The following is a 25,580-nucleotide window of genomic DNA, read 5'->3' as shown; positions in this document are numbered from 1 at the left end:
TGAAAGTTTGGGTTTACAAGAAGAGTCTGAGGTTTTGTGAATGTAGCTTGAAAATTGGCTTTTGTGTTCACAGTTTAGAGAAAAGAAGAGCAGCTTTCAAGAAATGTGTCTTAACAATCGAGAAAAACTGTAACTAATGCATATAACTCAAAAACAACTTAATCATAAAAATAATATATTAGAACAGTATAACATGCAACAATCGGGTCAAAAAACTATTACTGGAAGAATCAACTTATAGAAATATATAAAAAGGCAGAAGCATTCAGTAACCTGTTAGAAAGTGTGTCTATATTGAGGTCAAACAGCTTAAGTAGCATTCGTTAACACCAAGAAATGCTCATGACACCGCCACCAGAATAAAAACAGAGGGAAAAAACAATATTTACAGGATTACAGGACAAAACCATGCAGAATTAGGTTAAATAGTTAGTATATTTGCAGCCCTCTGCTGCTGAAAACAGTAAATAAACAATAGCCTGGTTAGTGAACTTGAGTCGCTTTTCATAATAACAGTCTGACTTCTATGCAGTTTTGTTAAAAATGATTTGGTCAGAATCAAATTGAAATAAAATATAAATAATAATAATAATAATAACAATTGTTGTTGTTGCACATATGCTTGAAAATCTGGGACCTTTTGAAATAATTCCTGGCCTTTTCTGTTAAGTTATTCTTGAATATCATGTATATGTAAATTTCCAAACTGTCGGTCGATTCTTGGAAAATATCCGTGACGTATTTAGCCTTCACATCCCTGTGCTCAGGCCAGGTCTCTTTTTGGTTGCACCCACACCCCTATTCCTCAGGTTGTGATGGTATGTTCCGGGTGATTAATAGCGCGCTCAGAACGCTAATGTTGGGAAAGAGTGTATGATAGTCATAAACACAAGTTACATGAATTTAACATTCCCTGCATATGCTGACTCGTTAACTGTCTTAAGGTAAGCGCGAATTAATTTCAAACGACTGTTATGTTATTTAGTATACGAATAAGCTGTTGTGTCTGGATTTAAAAAAAAACGGGTTCCCATAAAAGGAAATTTAACTTGAACTTGACCTTTTCTATTGACAGCACAAACCGTCTAAAAAGATAACGAGACTTTTTTTGCGTTTTGAAGGACATTCTGAGGAAAATTGTGACAATGGTGACTAAGTTTTTTATTGTACTATGTCGTTTTATATGAATGTATTGTTTATTATGCGAGTATTTATTTTCGAGCTAATAAGGAACCCAGAAAGTAACACATCCGTTATTTATTTATTGTTCGTTTGTTTGTGTCTTTGTGGAAGACTCGATGTGATATTAACACTGATTCAGTATTCAGTTTCAGAATTCAGAAAAAGATCACTGTGTTAAAACAAAACAAACAAACAAACAAACCAAAAAACTGTCACTTTTTTATAAGAAAACATGCAAGCTTTCTCCTTCTGCAGTTTTAAACAAAGTATGACCTTGAATTTTGCATAGAATGTATATAAAGCCATTCTATCATCGTAATACCATGGTGTATATATATATATGTATGTATGTGTATCTCAAAGTACTAGTTTTATCGTCTGACATCATCAAAATGCTTTCTGTTTTAGTTAAAGTGGCTCAGAATTATTATTATTTAATTAAGCAGCAGTTTGTGGATGCTGTATCACTGTTGGTATGTTCTCACTGATTGATCTCAGAGCAGCAGGGCTTTCACATCCAGGCGGACACTCATGGAAAGCTGCCATGGAAAAACCCAGTGAATTATGTCTGTGGATAGCTGCTGTCTATAAATTACCAAAGGGATGACGTCCTGTTTGCCTGGCTCAGACACACGCTTTAAAGATCCACTGAAATGACCGAAGAGCAGTCTGCACAGAGCTGTGGATGAGTTCTGGGTGCATGTTTTGCTGTAAATACGCCTTATTACATAAAGATGCTTATTGTGCTTCCATGGTCATGGCTGCTGCACTTCAATAATGCCGTCATGTATTCCAACAAGAGCTTTTAGTGAATCATGTTTGTCTCTTAGGATGCCATAGTAGATTTTAATGTAGACCAGATGCTTTAGATTATTCAAACATCTGTTAAAAGCATCTGTAAAAGACTGAGAAAGAAAATCATGTGATTTGTGGATGGATATAATTGTAGTCTTGGTAAATGTTGGTGTGTTGTGGATCATTGTCGCTGTCCAGTACTGAAATCAGTTGCCAATGTAGACTGGAGATTTGTTGAAATATTCCATAGAATTATCCATAGAATTAAAATAAAATTAAAAACATAACCTATATAATCAGAAAAGTAAGAGTTTTGTCCATTTAATCTAGCAAACTCATTATTGTTTTATTTTCACTATTTGTATTTAGAAAGTGGCCATCATATACACCTGCGTGTGATTTGATACATGCACATTAGGAAAGTTATAAAGCATTTTTATGATTAAAAACATTTTTAACATGTCGAAATAAAATTTCTACATTAATTTTGTCACCTCTTAAGTATTCAGATATATTAAAATATTTTTCATACATGTTGGTGAATTATCAGTCTGTCAAAACAAAACCATGTAAATTCTTTAATATTTAAATGATTAAACTAAGTATTTATTGTTGTGTCAGAGGTTTAATTAATATGGTTGCTAGAAATATTATCATAAATTATTTTAATGTCACAAGTGCTGTTACAAATGTTTTACAGATATTGAATTTGATATGAATTTGTGCGGCAAAATAAGACTGCATATGAAATGTGATTCATTTCAGTTAGCATGTTAGTTTACCTCAATATCATTCCTTCATACCTAGAGGGAAATGTAAGTTAAAGTGGCACTGTTTATCCCCCTCTTCCCTATATTATATTGGTGCAGCGAAAAAACGTGGTCTCTTAGCAAATAATCCAAATAACATATATAGCAAATTACTTTGGTATGTCCCTGATGTCGTGTACTATATGGACCAGATGCTTATTAATGATGCTCATTAGTGACTAGAGATTAGTCCAATGCAAAGGTGTGTACTTTGTATTTATACCTTGTCAAATCACATTTAGGTCCAATGCTGATACAATTCAGTTCAATAATGATTTTTCAGTGTTGCAAAGTTCATAAATTCTGCAACAAATTTGACTCCACTATAAACCAGCTCGACAGAAATCAAACTATAATGGACTTCATGCATGCAGGGTAATACAGTGAATTTATTTTATATGCATTAGCCTGAGATCCTAAGTGTTTAGTCATGGTTATGGACAATTTGATTACAGTGCACTGGTTCTGTTTTTATCCCAGGCGCAACGATTACCGTTGTCTATTGGTGCAGCGTCTTACTGTAATGAAACCAGATGGCCAGAAGGTCATCCTTAATTAAGGAAAATCCATCTCCATTCATAAAGTTAACCATTATTGTCTTCAGTTAATGTCCCCAATACCCATTTTTATTTTATTTGATCAATATAAAGACCAGAAGCCATGCATATCCTGCTGTCCATTGTGTAAAGGCTGCTGCTTTCATGCTTTCCCAATCTAATCCCATCCCAGAGATTGAACACTTCTCCTTCAGCTTGATGTATTAAAATCTTGGATATACTAATGATTTTTACCTATGCTTTGTAGTTGAGGAAGGTTGACATTTAGGCTAATAGAAAAGCAGAGGGTTTACCAATTTACGTCTTATACAGGTTGTATTCGTACATTATTGATACACTCTGCTTGGACGGGCAGCCCTGGTTGACATATGTCTTATCTTACCACTGATCTCATTAACTAACAAAGATTTTGACAATCACAATAAGTTTTGGGACCCAAGCTAGTGCCAGGCTTTGCTGGTCTTGAAATTAGACCTGTGCTTTAGCAGCTGTCTGCAAATATTTTAAGAATATTAATATATTCATTGTTATGCATTTAAATGGAGAGAGAGAGAGAGATAGAGATAAAAAAACAGGATTTATAGTATTTAGCATTTTAATACCCTTCAGGGCAGGTCTATTAAAGCTGATTCTTGGTTTAATATTGAAAATATAATTGAGTTAGGACAAAGTTAGTTCTAGTGTTATCAGCCAAAGTGGACAACACTCTCAAAATAAAGGTTCTATATCAATGGTTTTAATAAGAAAGTTTAACATCCATGGAAACTTTCCACTGCACAAAAGTTTATTTATAGTGGAAAATGTTTTACAAGACAAATATGGTTCTTTTAAGAACCGTTCATGTAAAGGTTTATTGGTTTTATCTCAAAAATGGTTCTTCTATGGCATTTCTGCAAAACCCCCTTTTGGAACGGTTTTTATAAGAGTGAATATTAATTTACATGTCGTCTTCTGCACTTTGGTTAAATAACATAACCTTAGATTGTAGACAAGAAATCTACTAGCAAATTCCATGGTAAACACCATCTGGTTGGTAATTATAGTGGGCAGAAAACAAACCTTGTCTGTTGAAAGTACAGAGCTGCCTCAGATTTTGCTCAAGGCTGTTGATGGTCAGCTGTAATTTTCTCAGCCATACAGGTCACACTCCTTTCAGAGATGAGGTTATTTTTTCTTGGATTTTTTTTAAACCTGATACCACAAGATGGTGATTGAACCTAACCCTGTAACTGTACTCTCCACCTACAGGTCCACTCCATAGAGCTGGCCTATCGCTGTCATTGTGTCACATATCCAACACAGGATAACAAGGACCCAGAATGTTCAGCACAAAGAGGTCAGTGGTTTACAGTGTTTTTACATGCATAGTTTTGTTTATCTCTGTTATCAGTGCTGTTTTTTGGAACAAGCATACATAACTATTATGTATATGTATGTATAGGGTTAAATATATCTTCAAAACACTAAAGTCCTAAGCATTTTAAGTGGCAGACAACAAAACTGCAGCTCATACATTAAATAAACAGAAAATGATTATGCAAATATTTATTATAATAGAACTAATAGCTGTTGTAGAAAAAAAGAAAAACCTTCCTATATGTACTGTGCTAGACTAACTAAGACTATCACTTGTATACTGTTGCTCTCTTGATGGTCTGATCTCTTCTATTGTTCTCATTTGTAAGTCGATTTAGAGAAAAGGGTCTGCTGAGTGATTAAAAGTAAATGTAATAGTTGTCCGTATAGTAATCATTCTTTGTGTGAACGAGCCTTAAACCTAAGTACCACATTAGTGTGTGACTATGTGCATGAATGAAACCTCAAATTGTGTATATTGCGGAGTGTACTATTACTTTGATGCAATTGAATTTATGAGTTTTGCCTAAAATGGGCAAAGAGCCAATTGATTTGGATGAAAAAGGTACCCGAACTAGACGCCAAAATACTGGTAAGCACCCTAGCAACTACATAGCAACATTCTAAAAATGTCCGGAACACATTAGCAGCTGCATAGCAACAACTTGCCAACCATTTGTTTTCTTGAGAAAACTAGTTTTGTGATTATTGGGTACAAAGAAGCATCATGCATTTGCAGGTTATTTTGTATACAAATGCCAAAGAGGAATAATGCAGTGTGTCCCCCTCAAAAATTTTTCCCCTACTGCTAGAATTTTTTTCGAATTGTTTTCAATGAGAGCGCCACTTATTTAAATACGCTAGCTAGCCATGTGACTTGCCAGAGGGCTTGCTATTTTTTTCTGGTCTCTTAATGAGCAGTGCTCATCAATGCCTTTTTACCCAATCACAGTAAAGGAGGGACAAATATCACCAACTGTCACATTCTACTTATACAATGACTGAACAACAATGGAGAACCAAATATTGCTGGTCTTCTGTACCAGATGACATCTCCAGACTACAACATTAATATGAAAAATATTGGGACATTTAATTAATTCTTGGTGGGTCTTGGTAAACACTGCACATTTAAAGCACTCTCGATAGCCCATGGCTGGGCGTTTTCATCTGGCTAAAAATGCTCTGGTGGACACAGTCTAATGTGGTTGAAATGACATACAAAAATAAAGATAATTTTGTTAAACTTGTTATTTGTTTTACAGTGGCTGGTGGTCTTTCTCTTTGATGTATGGACCAAAAATAACAATATAAATACTTGTTTAACCTGCTTTCAAAACATTTTCATCATAAAATGATTGACTGAACATAAATCAATATGACTGCGTGATTTGATGTTTAAGAATTGTAGATGAAAGCACACCTGAAAGTAGATTGCGCTATGTTAAGAGATGGAGTGTGAGGCAGAGCAGTTTGGTGAGTTTTCTGAAAGTGAATTTTATGATGATAATCTATTTGGATTCTAATAAATGCAGGCTGATCATGAGGTATTGCTGAAACACAAGTAGGGCACTTGAATTTTTGCTTTAGCCCTGTAATGCATCATTAGGAGGTTCAAGCGTAAAAATCTCAAGAGGATTACATAATCCTCTTTAACCACTAACACAAACCTCTTCCTCCACACCCCACCCCACCACACAGCTGTCATCCCACTTGATGGATGCCGTAATCTGGATTCCTGCATATGTACTTTCCATTCCAGTATTCTGAGGATGAAATATTCTTCTCAAGGCTTCCAGACGTGCTCTAATGGTTAACCCAGTTGCATTAAAGAGGGCTGACTCCATTTCTGTTTTATTGATGACTGCTTTTTGGGATTGTTAAATGGCCTGTTTTCTTTTTATAATGTTAGATATTTCTTCCTTTGTGCCAGTCAGAATGCATTTATTTTCAGCAGTGTTTCAGGATGTTATGAAGGTCCTTTGAGGTTTAGTGTTATTTTTACCTGCAGCAGTACCGGGCTGCTATCTCTGCAAAAAACTGATGAATTGCTTGGGGAAAAAAAATCTAATTCATTTTTATAGCTTCCAGTTGATTATATTAAAGACTCAAAATGGTGATTTGACGAGAATAAACATGAGATAGAGATAAAAATAGAAATGTTCATTTTGAATATTTCTCCTAATGGCAGGATTATCAAGCCTCATCTCTGGATTTGTCCCGGCTAACGGAGTAACTACGCAAATACATGACGTGAGGCTAGAAAAGAAACATATTGGTTTACAGCTTTCAGGTGAAGCAGGATCGCAGTGGCAGCAGGGTTAACTAATCACTAATCTAAATAAAGCTGAGAGATGTTTCAGCTTTACCTGATTTACTGAAGACATACTGTCTGTTTAGAACAGAACAAAACCATCTGTTACTACAGTATTTGGTTAAAAGTGTTTAGTTCAGGGGGAAAATCAACTGTGAAACAGAAAACATGCTAAAGATTGAGTATTTAATTTAATAATGTTAATATTAAAGAGCACATCCTAACAACATGTGTTTTGGACATATATATTTAAAATAAGAACTAATAAAAATGACACAACAAAATTAATAAAACTTATTTAAAATGAAAACAGAAAATACATAAAGACAAATTCATTATAATATATATATATATATATATATATATATATATATATATATATTTATATATATACACTATAATAGTATCCCAGTGATACTAAAAACACTGGTTGTTTCCTAATCAGTATCTCTCTCTTAATACTAAGGTAAAAAAGTACATTTAAAAAACAGAAGTACAGAATTAGATACACCACCATTCAAAGAAATGTTTCTGAAGGGATCATTAGACACTGAAGACTGGAGTAAAATTCAGCTTCACCATCACCAGAATAAATTACTATTTTTTAAATATATTTAATTTGAAAAAAATATTTCACAATTTTACTGTTTTTACTGTATTTTGGATCATACATTATTGGTGAGCATAAAAGGCTCTGTAGAGGCTTGAACAGTAAGTTTTATAGAAAAGACTTTTACCAGAAATGTGTGATGCTATGCGTTCTCCACAGATAGTGTTTTAAGGTGAAAAGCACTTCTTGTGGGATAAATGAAATATGCAGTCCCATCTGAATTATGCAAGAGGACAAAAAAAAAAGTATTTTAAGAAGGCAATAGTATAGGGCATGTTTTTGATGTATAGCCTTATATAGTGCATATCCTATAAACATAATCACCCATGCATGCAGTTTGTGGCTGTGCAGAGGCCCCTAACCACAGATCTTAAACCACACAAACAATGAGCACTCTGCTAATTCAGAGTGACTGTTCTGTAAATGTGGTTTAACTCAGTCACTGCACTTCCTAGAAAAAGTTTAAAAGACCACCTGAAAAAGGAAGACATGCTTTCCTTGAGCAAAAGATCAGTAGAAGAAAGTGGAAGAAGAAAATATTGCATTGAAATGCCTGTATAGGTAACTTACATACCAGTGTAACTATGAAAAAATACTGTAACTGAGAACTTGCCTTTAGGCCTTCCTTAATTGGTAACAAATCTTTTTATTTCTGGACTGATTCATCCTTTAAGATAGTCATCTGTAGAGTTAAACTATCTCCCACCTTGCTTAATTTAGTTTGACTTGTCTGTCTTTTGCAGAAAGGCAGGAAACTTTGCAATAACAAGAGTGTCTATGAGAGCATGAAGGAACACAGAGTACTTTTCTTAGAGTGGATTATGCAGCCTGTACTAGAAACTCAAGTGCTTGCGTAATAAGATTGGAGACCTTGGATGATGTTTTGAGAGGGATGGGGGGGGGGGGCATCAGATGAAACTGCAATTTATAATCATATTGAAATTAGCTTGGCATTGCTGAGAAACTTATGCAAAGAATATGTATTTGATTGCAGCATATGAAATGATTTAATATTGCATCCAAATCTCCAGAGAAATACCACTCATTTGAATACTAAATAATTTATTTTAACTGAAAGGCAAATTTATAGTAATCTAAATTCTGTTTGACCAGTTAAACAGAACAACCTCTCAGCAAAAAAACAGAGTGTTTCTGCTGGCTTTTAAAAGAAAATCCTGAATGTCTTTCTGCTTGCCTCGTTAAATTCTGCATATTTTGAGCTCTGCTTTCCATTTGATGGTATGTAAATATGATTGAATAATCAAATAATTTCTTTAGCATTAGGATGAAATTTTATTACGAGTGACTGATACAAATTGTGGTCCAAAATAGAAATAAAACTAAAATAGAAATCCTTTTAATTAGTATTTTTAAATTTGTTTTTGTTGTCAAATTGCATTTTATTTTTAATTGTATGCTATTAAAATCCAGTTTCAATCTCAGATGAGATGTAGGAAAAAATGTAGGAACTCTAAAATTATCCTCACTGAATATTTTTTCCTTTTTTCTTGTCTTTACGTGTAATTTAGCCATACAATTTCTTTCCCCCTCTTGAAGTTCTTGAAGTATTTTATTTTATTTTATTTTTGGCATTTAGTTATGTTTTTCCCCTGCAGTGTGATGCTGTCAAAAGCATATCTGTAATCTGTAACTGCTTTAAGAAACAAATACTGGTTTACTAGAAATCTCCAGAAATCTTTATTTCTTCTACTATTTTAGACTTTATTTGTGGATTTCCACCTTGGCTTTGTGGAAACAGACATTTCCCCAGTAATCTTTTTTTCTTGTTAGTTTTTGTTTTTGTACAATGTATTTAACAATGACCCAGTTCCAGACCTTGATGTCAGAAAATCTGTTCGACGAAGGCACAGTGTGAATATTTAATATTGTTCATATTATGATCAGACATATGCTATAACAAGCTCACTGCTGGGTCTAACCATTTTTGTTGACATTGCATAGCAACATAACCAATTCAATACAGAGACCTTGCTTTTATATGTTTGCATGTAAGTCTCTTAAATTTTTTGAATGGGGAAAATCTTGAAATGCCTTGATAGGCTCTCAACTTCGACTTGCATTTGGCTGAAAATATAACAAGACATTTAGGTAATATATAAATCAGAACAGTAATACTCAGATAAAGGTTAGTTAATATTTTACTTCCTAATAAGATCAGTGCCCACAGGGCATCGATCTACCACCTGCTGCTGTTATGTAATATTTAAGGAGTTTTTGTCAGCAGGAGTTTGAGCAGCTTAAAATATGTCATAATCTCAGTTAATAATCTCTTTCCCCTTGCTAAACATTCCATGCTGACGCAGAAGTATTATGAATTATAACTGGTAGTTTTAATGCATTCATCTTTTTGTCACTTAACAGCGTTCTTTTTTCTTTTCTTTTTTTAAAGCAAGATCTTTGACTCGTTTTGTTGTTGAAGCAGTTTCAAATACTTGAAAAAGAATTGTCCAGTGAATCAAACATTCAAACTTTTATCACTTACAACCTAGACTGTTTTATTCAATGAGCTTAATATGTGTTTAATGATTTATTTAGAGATGTTCTTGTTAACCTAGTGTCAAAAGCAACAGTGCAACAGTTTACATGCAATAAGTGTTTTTCAAGGATTTTGCTCAGATTTGTTGTTTTATGAATGAGACCCTAAACAAAGATCATTGAAGTAGTTAATTTACTAGCAATTTCTGAGTTTTTCATTGTGTATGATTACGTTTACTTCTTATTTTATGATAAATAGTGAACTAAAATAAAAATAATAATAATTATAAAAACAGAAATTGCATTTATTTCACAAGTAACAGCATTCTTATGATCATGCATTAGCTAGGAAATTTTAGGAAATGTAAAAAATTGTGACTTCACCTCACAAGTTTTTAGTGGATGCAATTGACATAAAATGTTGAAAAATCTAGTTTTAATCTAAAAAAGTAATGGAAATCCATTGGTGGAAATCCTGAAAGTATCCTTTCTGTTAGTTTTTTTTAGTAAGGGTTCTTTTGTTAGTTTTGGAAGTTCTCAAATCATAACCAGTTATAGTAGGCAGTTTTGCAGATGAATGGTGTTGTTGATAAACTCTTACACAAAGCATGCTGTTGACATGTAGGCTTGTGGTGAGCAGTTTCACATCTACCGTGACAATTGCCTGTTGTAAATGAGAGTGAGTCCATTAGCTGATAAGTTCAGCCCAGATTAATGGCGTCCTAATGACTCCCTATGTGACAACAAATCAGGTGATCTAGACATGAGAATGAAGCCTGATTTAGCCATGATAATGAAACCCCCATTTACCAGTGACAACAGCAATATCCTTTAGCAACCTGCTTTAGTTTGTCAGTGTTTATATCAGTATTTTGCTTTCTATTGTCCTGGAGTTGTGTGTCTTGAGCTCATTGCTCGGGTGAATGAGTGAGTTCTGGATCTAGGTCAGTTCATCTGGACAGGGCTGCCTGTCTGTCTGCATCGCTTATGCTGTCTGTAGCCAGTTGTGGTAGGCTTCGTCCTTTACTGCACTTTTTACTGTCTCTCTACTGTCACTTTTGATCAATGTGATGCATCCTAGCTGATTAAAAGTATTAATTACTTAAAAAAAAGTTTTGAATGGTAGTGTTTGTGATCAATCAGTCAATCAATCAATCAGATTTGATTTATTTTAAAATGTATTCATAAAATTTGAATAAAAAGATTTGTCTTTATTTTTTTCCTTCCTTTGTTCTAGGTTGAAGAAAAAGTCCCAGTCAGTGGACATCCCTAATGAGGGTTATGCTGGTTCTCTCGTCAAAGACCTGCTGGCATCACCCCTCATACAGAATGTGGCCAGAACAGCCATAAGTGAAGAAAAGGGGATCAATACCACTATCATCCAAAAGACTCGTAGTCCGCGTCGTGGAGAGCTCAAGCGAGGGTATACCATAGGTGCGTGAGTTCTTCTTCACTAACCTTTCTGACAGTTTTGCTGTGTTTCAGTCTGTTCCTGTGGCTTCCTGAGCAAAACAGCCTATCTTAGGTTATTATTTCAGTATTTCTTTTGTATTTTTATTATTTCAGTATTAATCACACAATCTATTGTTTTCATCTACGGTACTTATAAATACTTAATGATTTTAGGCTTTAGAAATACTTACTGAACGTGCAATGCTGCATTAGAAAGCATATTAGAGGAAGATCCCCATCTATACAACTGTAATATTAACATTGTTTTACAATAGAAAGGAATAGTCCAGTGAGACTTATTAGTTATGCTTAATCTAGTGTTGGTACAGGAACTGGCTCTCTGGCAAGAGGAAAACTGATACCTTTGATACTGTAATTGGAGGAGAAAAGAGGATCTCATCCCTCTGTGGACCTACACAAACACACACACACACACACACACACACACACACACACACACACACACACACAGAGAGAGTAATTACTCTTAAGTTGCAGGAGGTGCTGTAGTCTCAGACAGAGAATTCTTACAGAAACCATAATGAACACACTTTTACCCTGACTGAAGCATCTTAATGATATAACCAAATATATAACCTACCATTCAAAAGTTTGGGGTCAGTTAGATTCTTTAATATTTTTGTCTTTTATACTAGGACTACATTTTTTGAATTTTCAGCATTGCTATTCCAGTCTTCAGTGTATTAGTGCTGAAAACCGTTTATTTTGTGGAAACCATGATACAATCTTTTTTTTTTAAGATTCTTCGATAAATAAAAAGGTCAAAAGAATAGAATTTATGTGAAATCATAGCTGTTTGTCACATTATAAATATCTTTACTGACCCTTTTGATCAAATTAATGTATTCTTGCTGAATAAAAGTGTTATTTCTTTCACGGCAGTCTTACTGACCCCAAACATTTGAGAAGAAGTGTAAATTTGGGTAATTCTTTGGCATTATCTCTTTGTCTAATATGTTCTCTAATTTTATTGCCTCATTTTTTAATTTGGAATCTTTGTGGTCAATGGTAAAAAAAGTTTTGCTTTTTCATCAGTTTCATTTGGGTATAATAATGAGAAAATCTTAAAAATAAAAAATAAAACTTTTATGGTTGGTAGGGCTGCACAATGTGTCATTTAAGCATCGATAGCGCGATGTACGAATCCATGATAGTCAGATCGCAGGATGTGTGATGTAGGCCAGCTGCTCCCTGGCCCTTGACGAATGTGATTCGTGGATTAATTGCACAGCTTAACCATCATAGAGTGAAAGTTTGCATGTGTTTTAAGTCATGTCAGTTTAACAGGGCAGAGAGAGAGAGAGAGAGAGCGCGCGAGAGTGCGCGAGAGAGAGAGAGGGAGAGAGAGAGAGAGAGAGAGAGAGCGAGCGAGCCCCGGCCGCACGCTCACCGTCTTCAAACAACACGAGCACTATCTTGCTCTCTCTCCCTCGCGCATATTAATCAATTGACACGATGGTGTAGATGTTTAAATCATTTAAAATGAGAATGTAAGTGTGCTCACCCCATTTTTGTTTGTAAGAAAAAAATAGATTAGATTTCTTATCGCAATATATATCGCAGAAAAATAAAATATCGCAATGTCATTTTTTCCCAATATTGTGCAGCCCTAATGGTTAGTGGTGTAAAGAAAACAATACAGTTCTAAATTCCAAAATGATGGACAATCTAGTTGGGCTCCAAATTAAAACCACCATGCTTTTGGTTTCCTGGGTCATGTGAAGCTTAGAAGACACTCTAGACTAAACAGTTTGAAAGTTCTTATCAGAACAATGTTTTTGCAAGCTTGCTCGCCATAAATAATGCACCGAAATACCAAGAACATTTACAGTAGTGAATTTCCACTAGTCTTGCTCTTTTCAAACAGCTTCTGATCTCTTGAGCACAACTACAAAGAGCCATGTTGCAACTAACCTCCTCAAAAAGCCCATTTTAGAAGCATTTTAAGTAATTAAATGCACTCTTACCCTCACGTGAGCATGTAAATGTACATTTTGTGTTGTTTTATACCCAGACAGCCTCAACATAAGCTTGGTTAACCTTGTGAGCATGGAGTAATTACTTCAGCAAGATTTTTCCCAAAGGAAAGATACTGGAGGTAATTTGTGAGATCCCACCATTGCTTCCGTTACGGCTAATGTTTCTCATTGTTAGCTGCAGTGCAGGGTTGACACCAGCCCGAGGTTTCTGTTCAGTCTTGTGGGACTGATGATGCAGTTCTGCTGTCTGGTTTCTCTCCCAGTTAACTCTCTGTTGAGAAAAGGTTTTAATCAAAGCCCTTTGATCAGATCTCTGCCGGTCTAGTTAACAAGTTGCCCTAAGTCAAACTAATTAGGCTGTTAATCATGGTGATTTGTTCGCCGTCCAAAGCAGTATCAAATCTGAGTGTATATAACTGCTTTTTATAAACGTTTTATCAGTGTAACTTATATATGTGGCACAGAGGCTTTACAAATTTGTACATGTTCTTAAATGTTGCTCCTGCATCTAATGGATCTGGTTGTTCCATAAACATGAAGTATATTTGATGTCCTGGGAGCTATCTGTGTTTTTTCAGAACCATCAGGGGTTAAAGAAAAAGCACAGTGTGGCATTCTTGGCTTTTAAAGCCTTTTATAGCTGTGTGCGTGTATTGGAGATTGAACCGCACCACTCAGAATTGCCTCGTATGTGGCTCCCTCACAAACACGCACACATACACGCTCTCAAAAACTAATCTTCTCAAGTGAGGTGCAATAGATCCAGAACTCTTGTAGAAAAACAAAACTAGACTGGATGGAAATGGCAAGTGTTACTTCACCATACTCAATCTGCAGTGAATGTCACATAAAATATTGCATTTATTTGTTTTCTTTCTGGATGATATATATATATATATATATATCTGCAGTAATTTGTTACTATAGTGTATATAATGCAAGCTTAAAACACCCTCTGCTGGATGATGTCAGTAGTTTCTGCAAATGCAGGTAAAACTTCCCGGTTTTTCCTCCATCGCTTTCAGATTCGACATTTTCACTGTGGTATGACAAGGGTATAACACAATTTAGGGATTTATATGTAGACGGTGTCTTCGACAGTTTTACCAATTTGTCATCTCGCTATGAACTCCCTGTTAGTCATCTGTTTCGCTATTTTCAAACTCGCAATTTTGTCGCTAAGTGTTTCCCTAATTTCCCCTCTTTACCTCCAGTGCATTGCTGGGAAACCATGCTTTCATTTGTCCCTCATAACAGAGGAATCATTTCTGAGCTGTATGACATTATTTTAGCTTTTAGCGATGATTCAATTGGCAAACTTAAGTGTACATGGGAAAGGGAACTGGGAATACAAATACAGGAGGAGTCATGGGAACAGGCCATAGAGAGGATACGTTCTACCACGACTTGTGCTCGTCTTGGACTTATTCAATTTAAGGTCTTACATAGGGTACATTTCTCTAAGCTTAGACTATCAGAAATATACCCGGACGTGGAAGACAAATGCGATAAATGTCATGGCTCACCTTGTCATCTTAGCCACATGTTTTTTTTTTGTCCTGATTTGAAAGATTTCTGGCTGGGTTATTTTAATATTATGTTCTCTGTTCTTGGGGTAAATCTCCAACCTTGTCCTCTGATTGCTATATTTGGAATTCCTGACCCCTCACTTGCACTTAACTCTACACAAAAGGACATCATAGCTTTTACATCTTTACTAGCAAGGCGCTCTTTATTGTTACACTGGAAGTCAGCTAAATATCCTTCGGTCTCTCGATGGCTCAGAGATGTCATGTATTTTTTAAAACTTGAGAAAATTAAATACACGTTGAGAGGATGTACAGTCAAATTTTTCCATAAATGGCAATCTTTTATTTCCTATTTCACTGATTTAGTGGTACTACCCAATTGAATGTGTGCCTTTTTTTTTTTTTGTACTATTTTCTATTGCATAAATAACCAGTAATATGTGTGGTGGTCGTGGTGTGCCGTGGAGTGGGTGGAGTGGGTGGGGTGGGTGGGTGAGTCCCAGGTGTTCATTGTTTATTATAGTACTCTGTGATCCATTGTAATTATTTTCTCCTACATCTTGATCAAAGTGTTTTTGGTTTGTTTTTGATTATGCATATTTTTATGCATTTGTATGTGTTTGTGTGCATGTGGATGTATATATATGTGTATATATGTGTTTTATATGCGTGTATGTGTCCATGTACATATTCATTTATGTTTAAAGAGGGAGGAAAAAGGAAAGAAGGGAGAAAAAAGGGGGAAAAAGGATAAATTGTATCTGTGAATGGAAATATTGTATTGTTTTTGCTTTTCCCAATAAAAAGAAAGTAAAAAAAAAAAAAAAAAAAAAAAACTTCCCGGTTTTATATTATATATATATATATATATATATATATATATATATAATATAAAACCAGGAAGTTTTACCTGCATTTGCAGAAACTACTGACATCATCCAGCAGAGGGTGTTTTAAGCTTGCATTATATACACTATAGTAACAAATTACTGAAATTTAAACAATGCAGAATAATTAAGATGTTGTAAATTAAAATAGTGTCCCCCATAATAAGTATTAATTATATTGTTTTAATGTATTATTATTATTTGAATTTTTATTATTATTAAAAAATATAAAATAATATATATATATAAAAAACGAAGCTAAAACAGATTACATGGCATATATCACAGATTTATTGTGCTTGGTGCAAAAATGATTTGACTCATATGAAGCTTTTTCATGATTTATCTCTATCGCTTTTCAGAAATAATCAATCTGTACTACTAAAGCAATTCAAAGTTGTAGAGCCACTCAAGAACGAGCTGATTCGAGTAACTCGTGCAACCCCACGGCCGGGGAGTAAAGGGAGTGACAGGCACTCTGATTGACAGCAGATTATAAATCCATGTAATGACTTGGGAGTCCTGCTCCGGCTCTCTGTAATGTGACAGGTGATGGGAGGAGACGGTAGACTGCTGAGCTGGTGTTTCTCACAGCTGACCTAAACACTTTTCAAGCCCTCTCTCTCTGCTTTCGTCTCTGGCAAATCTCACTGCAAGAGAACAAATGCTGCAATCCTGAGTGGATATGCAGACATAAATCTGTTTTCAGAATTTTTATTTTACTCTGCCTTAAAGACTAAGAATTTTTATTAAGATGACCATATCCTCCCTCTAGATAAACATTTGTCTGCCTGAAGTGATGCATATTGTTAAAATAAAAGCCATTAATTCCCTTATTATAGTGAGACCAATTACTTTTCTATAAGTAGGCCTAATAGTTAAATATAAAATGGTCATGTAATTCCAAGCCAGCATGCTGGTAATTTTTTTTTATATAGAATTTATCAAATTGCAGTGTGAAATTCTGGAGAAGTTCACTTTAGCTGGTAAACACCTTGAAATTACCATTGGTCCATGGCAATTATGGAATAGGTAGCTCATGCATGCATCGCTATTATCAAATGCTTTCTTAAGTGCTGCTTTCTCACCTCTGTCATTTTTGTTGGTTTTGTTTAGTTATTGAGTGGAAAGTGCCCAGCACATATTTACATATTAATCAAAATGGATGGGTGTTCACAAACAAAGCTGCATTGGTATTTCAAACTACTTTTTACCCCTAAGTAAAGAATGAAAAAGAACTTTGCCACAGCTTTTAGTATTCATCTAGGAGGTGAAAGGCACCTCTTGAAAGGCAGTTTAGTGTCCAAATGGTGCACTGAACTAATTTATTTCAAAAGAAAAAGTAAAATCCCCTTTTTCAATATCTGGTCCCTTTAATGCTTGGCTTAAACTGCTGTCTCTTGCAGTTTCATTATGATGGGACATTTACGGGACAAAAGGGACACCACAGAATAAATTGGCCTGCATGTGTCGTGCTTAATGCGAAAGCTGTATCCTCAGCACCTCTCAGCCTCAGGTACTTTGACAGAGGATTCCCTGGAGTCTTATTTGTGTCGAAGTGTGCAGATGGCATTTCAAACACTTCTGGTAAGCTGTCTTTATATCAGGCATACACTTACAAAGGAAAAATGTGTGAAAAACTTTAATTGGCACTCCAGCTTCCTTTAATCTTTAAATAACGAAGAACCAGTTGAGGCCGGCCAGTCAGAAGGTATATCATCCCTTGGAAAGACTTTTAATGAGAATGAGTTTATACACTTGAAACTAAATTGAATTGAAACTAAACTCTGCAGGAAGCCTGTGCCACAGAGGACATGTCCATTCTCACCCAAAGACCACTCACCCCATCTGTGAGCGTCTGTGAAGGCATCTGCTCATGGGTATCAGTCAGGGAGACATTTCCGTCACTGGTGGGTTCCTGCTTCTAAAAATATCCTTTCATGGCCGGAGGTGCCAAGATGATAAGAGGCTGAGAGCAGTGATTTGTTGTCATGAGATAGTATGGTGGATATCTGGACTGATTTGCTGTCAGTTGTCCTTTAGGCCAGTGTTTGTGGGCTTCTTGTGTCAGCTGTAAATACAGATTTTGGTATTATTGGGTCATTAAAAAAAAAAAATCTGAAAAAAAAAAGAAGTTTTTTTTCTGTAAGGATGCAATAAACTAATTAAAAGTGACAGTGAGTACATTTATAATGTTAAAAAAGGTGTTATTTTGAACTGAAAAAAAGTATTACTGATTTCACACAAATTAAATAACACATCTGATTTCAGCATTCATAATAATAATAATAACCAAAATAATAATAATAATAGTAGTAAGTGCTTCTTGAGCACCAGATCATCATATTAGAATGATTTCTGATGTGACACTGAAGACTGTAGAAATGGAATCTATAATGTTTATTCTGTAAGTAATGTTATGGAGCCTTTTCACAAGACTGTGATGACGCATTTAATGTTCATCAGCATCATTAATATTTGAAAGTTTATTTATGTATGTACATTTATAACCTTATTCTTTGCATAATATCATCTTTGCATCAAATTACGAAAACAGTTGGTGTTTCTAATGCAGCGTCTGTGGGATGGTAAATTTGACATTGTTTTCTCTTCTGACTGCCATTATCAGTCTCTCTCAATTTTTTTCCCTTTTATTGAAAGTCACGAAAACATTATTGTGGAGTTTTTCTTTTTCTATTTGAGCAAATGGGAATACAAAAAATATATTTGTGGTTCTCTCCCATTCACTGCTATTCAAGTTAACCAATCTTTAACGGCTTACGCTGCTGAGAAACCCGGAAATGTGAAAAGGGTCCATTAATGAGCCTTCTTTTCTGTGTGTGTAATATTTCTTCAACACTGGCCACTTTCAGCCCTGTGGGGTTTTAGAAAATGACCTCTTTAGAAAATGAATCTCTTTATAAAAAGATTTTATAAAATTACAGCTTGATTGGAATTTATGCACAATACAAAATTGTCATTTGTACGAGTTTAATTTATTAAAACAATATGAAATGTAATAATTCATGTTTTTTTAAATAATAATTTATGGATTTTTAGTTGAAAGTTATATTTGGACTAGGGATATCCATATTTTATTTTATTACATTTGCGTATTTAATTACATTTTAATACATTATATTGAAAAATAATGAGGAATCACAATGTTGTGATTTTAAGTTAAAAAAATATCACCACATAATTTTTTTATTGTTAAGTGCAGATTTGAATCATCCAAACATAAATCACCCAAATGTAGCTTATTTTATTTGCTATGTCCAAATATCAGAATCAAATCTGCTGTACTATTAAACTCACTGACGTTCACATATAGCATCAGCTGGCACACTGCATAGATCCCCACTAAATATGCTCATAAAAATGACATTTATCACCCATTAACACAAAACATCTCCACTGCTTAATAGCATTTTCTTGTCACTAGGATACTTAGACCAACAGGCCGAGTTTGATGTCCCAGTAGAGCTCGCTGGAGGGGTGTATCCATGCACACAGTGACCTCCATGGCAGCGTCAGCGAGAGCCACTCCCCTGTGTGCAGGGCAGGCAGGCGGACTATCAAGCGCCCTCTCTCTCTCGCTCCGCGGCTGGTGCTAACGGATGAACAAACACAAGGGTGGGGGGAAAACTGACTGAGCGGAGTGCAGAGAAGATGAGAAGAGAGAGGAGGACCATGACTAGCTTAACCCGTGCTCTCCCTTGTTTACTTTCAGACACCGGGCAGAAAAAGTGTGCACTGGAGAGGAAAGATGTGCGGAGGATATCCTTCCAGAGGCCCAAAGGCACCATGGAGTATGTGGTGAGTAGTAAATGTTGTTTGTCTGATCCAGGTGGCTCTGTTTACATAATGCACCCGCGTGTGTATGTGTGCTTGACTAAGGATGAATGTGTGTACCCACAGCCGCATGTATGTAATTATGTTAGGGATAGAAATGTGAGCATGCACATCAGGTGTGATTCATTCACGCAGCATGGCTTTTATTATCTGCTGCCGGAATGACTTTAATTGCTGTTATTAGTGGTAGTTTACCTGCTGTCTTTTTGCAGGAGTGAAGCAAGGTATTGTGAAAGGAAAATATGTAAATGTGTAATACAATGACTTAATCGATTTGAGAAAGAGGGAGAGAAAGAGCTTTATATGCTCTTGAGATGACCTCAAATCAGGTAGTGATTTTCTCCATGGTAACAGTGGAGATGCTGGGAGAGGGAGACAGGGACGAGGTGGTGGCTGAGCTGTGCTTCTGTCAGCTGGCTACCTTTTAGCTAAATCTTTAACTGTGTGGAATAGAGCTTTGTTTAGAAAGTCTTTGTGTATATATACAGCACATTTGTTATTTTATTTTGTGTATATGTAATCCATTTTGTTTTTTATTTGTTATTTTTTCATTTTGTAGTTTATTTTTGTACATGTAGTTAAACTGAAAACTATTAAAGTTTTCAGTTTATGTTCAGTTTTTATTTATTTATTATTTCCAGCTAGTAATTTTAGTGCTTCAAATTCAGTATGATATTCTCTATGAAATTCTGTCAGGTTTGGGTCCAGTCTGATATTCTTTTTATTCATTTTATCATCCAGCAGGGGTAAATCGAGTCTAGTCACTTAGGAAAGTAATAGCACACCTCAAAATGATTTGTGTCTGTAGCACAAATGGTGCAGGATGAGGTACATACCAAATTCTAATACTTAGGTTTTGGTTATCTATTTTTGCCTTTTCGTTATTCCCTGATCAGTGAAAAAGTTTATCGAAACTACTACGAAGGCATTAAAAAGAATTTCCCGAAGGTTTTTTTGTAGTTAGTGTTGTTGGTGTTTTGTAACCATGCCCCCACATTTCTCTTTCTTATTGTCAGTGTTGTGAAACCATACACTTTCCCCTCTGTAATTCCACACCCTAATATCCGCACTAACCAATCAAAGTGATTTGTGGCCCTGTGATCACAGAGATTGATGGGCTTAATCAATCAATGCTCTTACAGCTACACAACAACTGTACTTCATTGCTAAGGTTGTAATGAGATCCATGTACTATTCCATAACCAATATTGGAAGTGGGATCCATCCATCTGTCTGTCTGTTGGTTGGATGGTTGCAAAGTCTTATTTTATTTTATTTTTAAAAAAATTTAATAAAAAAATTATTTAGTGTAGGATATTTCCTACACACTACAGCAGAAGATAGAAATAACTGGCTTCAATTTTTTTAGTTGTTGGTTCAAAGGCATAAAAAATCGAATTATTCCTAACTTACATGATAATGTGTGTGGGTGTGTATTTATTTTATTATTTAAATATATACCGTAAGTATAATTATATTTATATAATAATATGCAGACATGTGTGAGACTGAGTCAGTAAACTCAGTGAAGGGTCCCTCTGAAGGATAAATTGAATGCAGACGGTGAGATGACCCTCAATTATTCATGTCCGGCTGTTGGACTGTAAGCGATACCCAATGAGAATCAATGATTTGGATCAGGTGACAGAGTGATCTGGTGAACTGAGATCCTGCCACCCGGGGATTTATCAAAATGTACAGTCGTTTTGAGAATTACATAAATATTAGTTTTCAAAAAGTTTGCTGCTAAACTGCTTTTAGATCTTTGTTTCAGTTGTTTCTGTGATGTACTGAAATATAATTACAAGCACTTCATACGTTTCAAAGGCTTTTATCGACATTTACATGACATTTATGCAAAGAGTCAGTATTTGCAGTGTTGGCCCTTCTTTTTCAGGACCTCTGCAATTCGACTGGGCTTGCTCTCAATCAACTTCTGGGCCAAATCCTGACCTATAGCAACCCATTCTTTCATAATCACTTCTTGGAGTTTGTCAGAATTAGTGGGTTTTTGTTTCTCCACCCGCCTCTTGAGGATTGACCACAAGTTCTCAATGGGATTAAGATCTGGGGAGTTTCCAGGCCATGGACCCAAAATTTCAACATTCTGGTCCCCAAACCACTTAGTTATCACTTTTGCCTTATGGCACGGTGCTCCATCGTGCTGGAAAATGCATTGTTCTTCACCAAACTGTTGTTGGATTGTTGGAAGAAGTTGCTGTTGGAGGGTGTTTTGGTAAGCAATGAGTCCGCACACCAGAAAATGCTCCTTAGCAATTTTAATGATTGCTCACCACGTGTAACGTTTCGGGCCCAAGCCCTTCATCAGACATGAAAACAAGTGGGGAGACACACCTCCATATATACAGCCATGCATGATCACATGATCACATACATCCATGATTAATCACATGACCAATCAAGTTAAATTGCAATAACATCAGGAAAATAGATTAAAAAAAAATAATATATATATATATATATATATATATATACCGACATTTGTAATACAAAAATATATTAAGTGGCTAAGAGAAGGTCTGCAGTGCTTAAAGCATAGCCTAGAAAGTTTTTAAAAAATGTCTCTACCACTGTAGGCAATCGTGATAGATGAGCAAGAATGTAGATACATAAGGGGTACCACAAAAGTGTGTTACATATATCATATATCAAGTCAGCAAAACGATAACACAACATTTACAATATTAACACAATTACAGGAGTTATTTACAGAAATGGCCTTAGGTCAAAGTCTTCATTCAACTCTTTTGGAGCTAAAGTGTCCAGGGTATAGATCCAGAGTGCTTCTCTTTTGAGTAGCAGACAATTAACATCTCCTCCGCGGGAGGGCTGTTTCACAAGTTTAATGCCGCAATATCTGAGAGAGGAAACGTTATGAGAGGCTTGTGAAAAATGCACTGCTACTGGGCTTTTGATGTCATGGTTACGAATATTTGATCTGTGTTCTGAGATTCTTGTTTTTAGTGGCCTGGTCGTTTTACCAACATAGGCCAAGCTGCATGGGCATTTAAGTAAATAGATAACATTCTTTGTGTTACAGGTGATCACACCTTTGATGTCATAGAGTTTTCCAGTGCGTGGGTGATTGAAGGTGGTAGTTTTATGTGTGAAGTTGCATTGAGGGCAGTTACCACATCTGTAATACCCAAAGGGAATAGACTGCAAAAAATGTGGTGGAGTCAATGGTGGAAGATGTCCTCTCACCAACATGTTTTTGAGATTAGGTGCTTTTCTTGTACACAATGCGGGGTGATGTGGTGAAGCATTTAAGTGCTGGATCAGAGTCAATAATGTGCCAATGTTTTTTAATGATGGATTCGAAATCTCTGCCAAGAGGCGAGTATTGGACAATGCAGTTAACTCTAGACTCAGAAGTTCTGGATCTGATTTTGCTGAGACAATCAGTTTGCGATATATTTTCAAAGCGATTATGTGCTTGGGTAATCCATTCATGTTTGTATTGTCTCTGTTGAAAACGTTTTTCTAAATCAGCTGCCTGGGCTTGGAAATCACTATCAGAACTACAGATCCGGCGAATGCGACTGAACTGAGACAAAGGCAGACTCCTTTTGAGTGGAATAGGGTGAAAAGAATGTCCATGAAGAATAGAATTTCTGTCAGTGCTTTTTCGGTACAGGTTGGATCCCAGTCTATTCAAGTCTCTGTAAACAAGGATATCTAAAAAGTTCATCCTGTGCTTGTCATATTCCATTGTGAATTTCAAATGGCAACTATTAGCATTGATAAACTCATGGAACTGTTTTAACTGAGTCTCAGAACTGGTCCAAATGAAAAAAATATCATCTATATACCTCCTCGAGTTGGAAATTGAGGGTAGGTGTGGGTTGCATAGTTGATTCAGGATGATTTCCTTTTCAAGGAGTCCGCAGTATAGGGATGCAAAACTTGGGGCCATTTTAGCTCCCATGCTCTTGCCTGACACCTGGAGGTAAAAGTCAGAGCCAACTACTTGTCTGCCCAGCACCCAGTTTTAATTGTTTTGGATGTGCGTGCTGTACCTTTGAATTTTATGGAGGGTGTTTTGGTACCATTCTTTATTCATGGCTGTGTTTTTGGGAAGAATTGTGAGTGAGCCCACTCCCTTGGATGAGAAGCAACCCCACACATGAATGGTGTCAGGATGCTTTACTGTTGGCATGACACAGGACTGATGGTAGCGCTCACCTTTTCTTCTCCGGACAAGCCTTTTTCCAGATGCCCCAAACAATCGGAAAGGGGCTTCATTGGAATACTTTCACTATACTTTCTGCTGAAGATCAATCTGTCCCTGATGTTTTTTTGGAGAGAAGTGGCTTCTTTGCTGCCCTTCTTGACACCAGGCCATCTTCCAAAAGTCTTGGCCTCACTGTGCGTGCAGATGCGCTCACACCTGCCTGCTGCCATTCCTGAGCAAGCTCTGCACTGGTGGCACTCCGATCCCGCAGCTGAATCCTCTTTAGGAGACGATCCTGGCGCTTGCTGGACTTTCTTGGACGCCCTGAAGCCTTCTTTACAAGAATTGAACCTCTTTCCTTGAAGTTCTTGATGATCCTATAAATTGTTGATTTAGGTGCAATCTTAGTAGCCACAATATCCTTGCCTGTGAAGCCATTTTTATGCAACGCAATGATGTGCAACGCAACAAGACACAAGAAGATGAAATCCTCTTTGTCACCATTGCAGTAAACACATGTATGCGTCATGCATTCTGAATGTGCTTCCATTGTCCTCATTTGTTAGTCGCATTGGATGAATGCGTCTGCTAAATGTCTAAATGTAAATGTAATTATAATTTGTCTCAAAATAATGACTCATTTCACTGAATGCAGTGTTCATGGTTTAATTTCTATAAATGTTTACATGATGTTTCATCAAATTATGTGCCAAACATCCTTTGCGGCTTAAAAATGGATTTGTTTTTATTTGGTGAGGTTGGTTTTTGGTGTGTTTAAAGATTTTCTGGTGGCTCAATACATCTCTCTGTGTGCTTTAGATTTAGAAATACTTGAATGCAATTTGTGAGGTAGAAAATCATCAGATATTGTATACTGAAGGTTAGCACTCTAGTATGGAGCCAGATCAGCCTAAAAAATGATACATTTACAAAACAAAATTCATAAATGCACAGCACAATTTACATTTACAAAATCTGATTCGTAAATTCAAAACACAATTCATAAATACACAAGTAAAAGCTCACACAAATGCATCTTACCTAAATAAATGTTAAATGTTTACACAAATATGATGGATGAAACCAGGATGAAAACCAGACTCAACGAGTGAGTAAAATCGTTTATTTATCTGATGACATTTTCTTATGATTTTAGCTGGTCACGATGGTAACTTTAGAATCCACTGACTACAAACCATAATTAAAATTACTCAGTAGTTTATCATTGAAATCATTTTTTGTTGTTGTTGTTGATTTGACTCCCTTTGGTGGTGGTAGCTGTTTTTAATGCCTGATCAAAAGTTACTGTGAACCTGATACTACTACTATTAACTACAACAACAAAACACACATTTAACACTTGTTTAATAACATTACAGATTGATCTGAATAAACAGGGTATGTGCAACTTTGTATAAGACAGCGAGCACCGGGTAGCTGTATTTTGTGTGAACGATATAAATCATAATGTGATTTTTGTAGAAATTATAATCAGATGCTAAAAGAGTACCCATCAAATTTCTGTACATCAAGGACCCAATCA

General features: G+C 35.7%; 1 protein-coding gene across 2 annotated transcripts in view; it reads left to right on the top strand.

The window, feature by feature from the left end:
• Positions 1 to 825: 825 nt before the first annotated feature.
• LOC132104017 (oxidation resistance protein 1-like) overlaps positions 826 to 25,580 on the top strand; it is a 45,872-nt gene continuing 21,117 nt past the window's right edge. For both annotated transcript variants that reach the window (XM_059509175.1, XM_059509174.1), the window contains exons 1-4: positions 826 to 944; positions 4,592 to 4,679; positions 11,357 to 11,553; positions 19,721 to 19,806. In XM_059509175.1, coding sequence (XP_059365158.1) covers positions 4,663 to 4,679; positions 11,357 to 11,553; positions 19,721 to 19,806 — 300 coding nt within the window. In that variant the 5' untranslated portion in view covers positions 826 to 944; positions 4,592 to 4,662. The remainder of the gene's footprint in view (positions 945 to 4,591; positions 4,680 to 11,356; positions 11,554 to 19,720; positions 19,807 to 25,580) is intronic.

The sequence above is a fragment of the Carassius carassius genome, chromosome 25 (assembly GCF_963082965.1).
Source record: "Carassius carassius chromosome 25, fCarCar2.1, whole genome shotgun sequence".
NCBI classification, from domain to species: Eukaryota; Metazoa; Chordata; class Actinopteri; order Cypriniformes; family Cyprinidae; genus Carassius; species Carassius carassius.
This window is presented reverse-complemented; position numbering and strand designations above follow the sequence as displayed.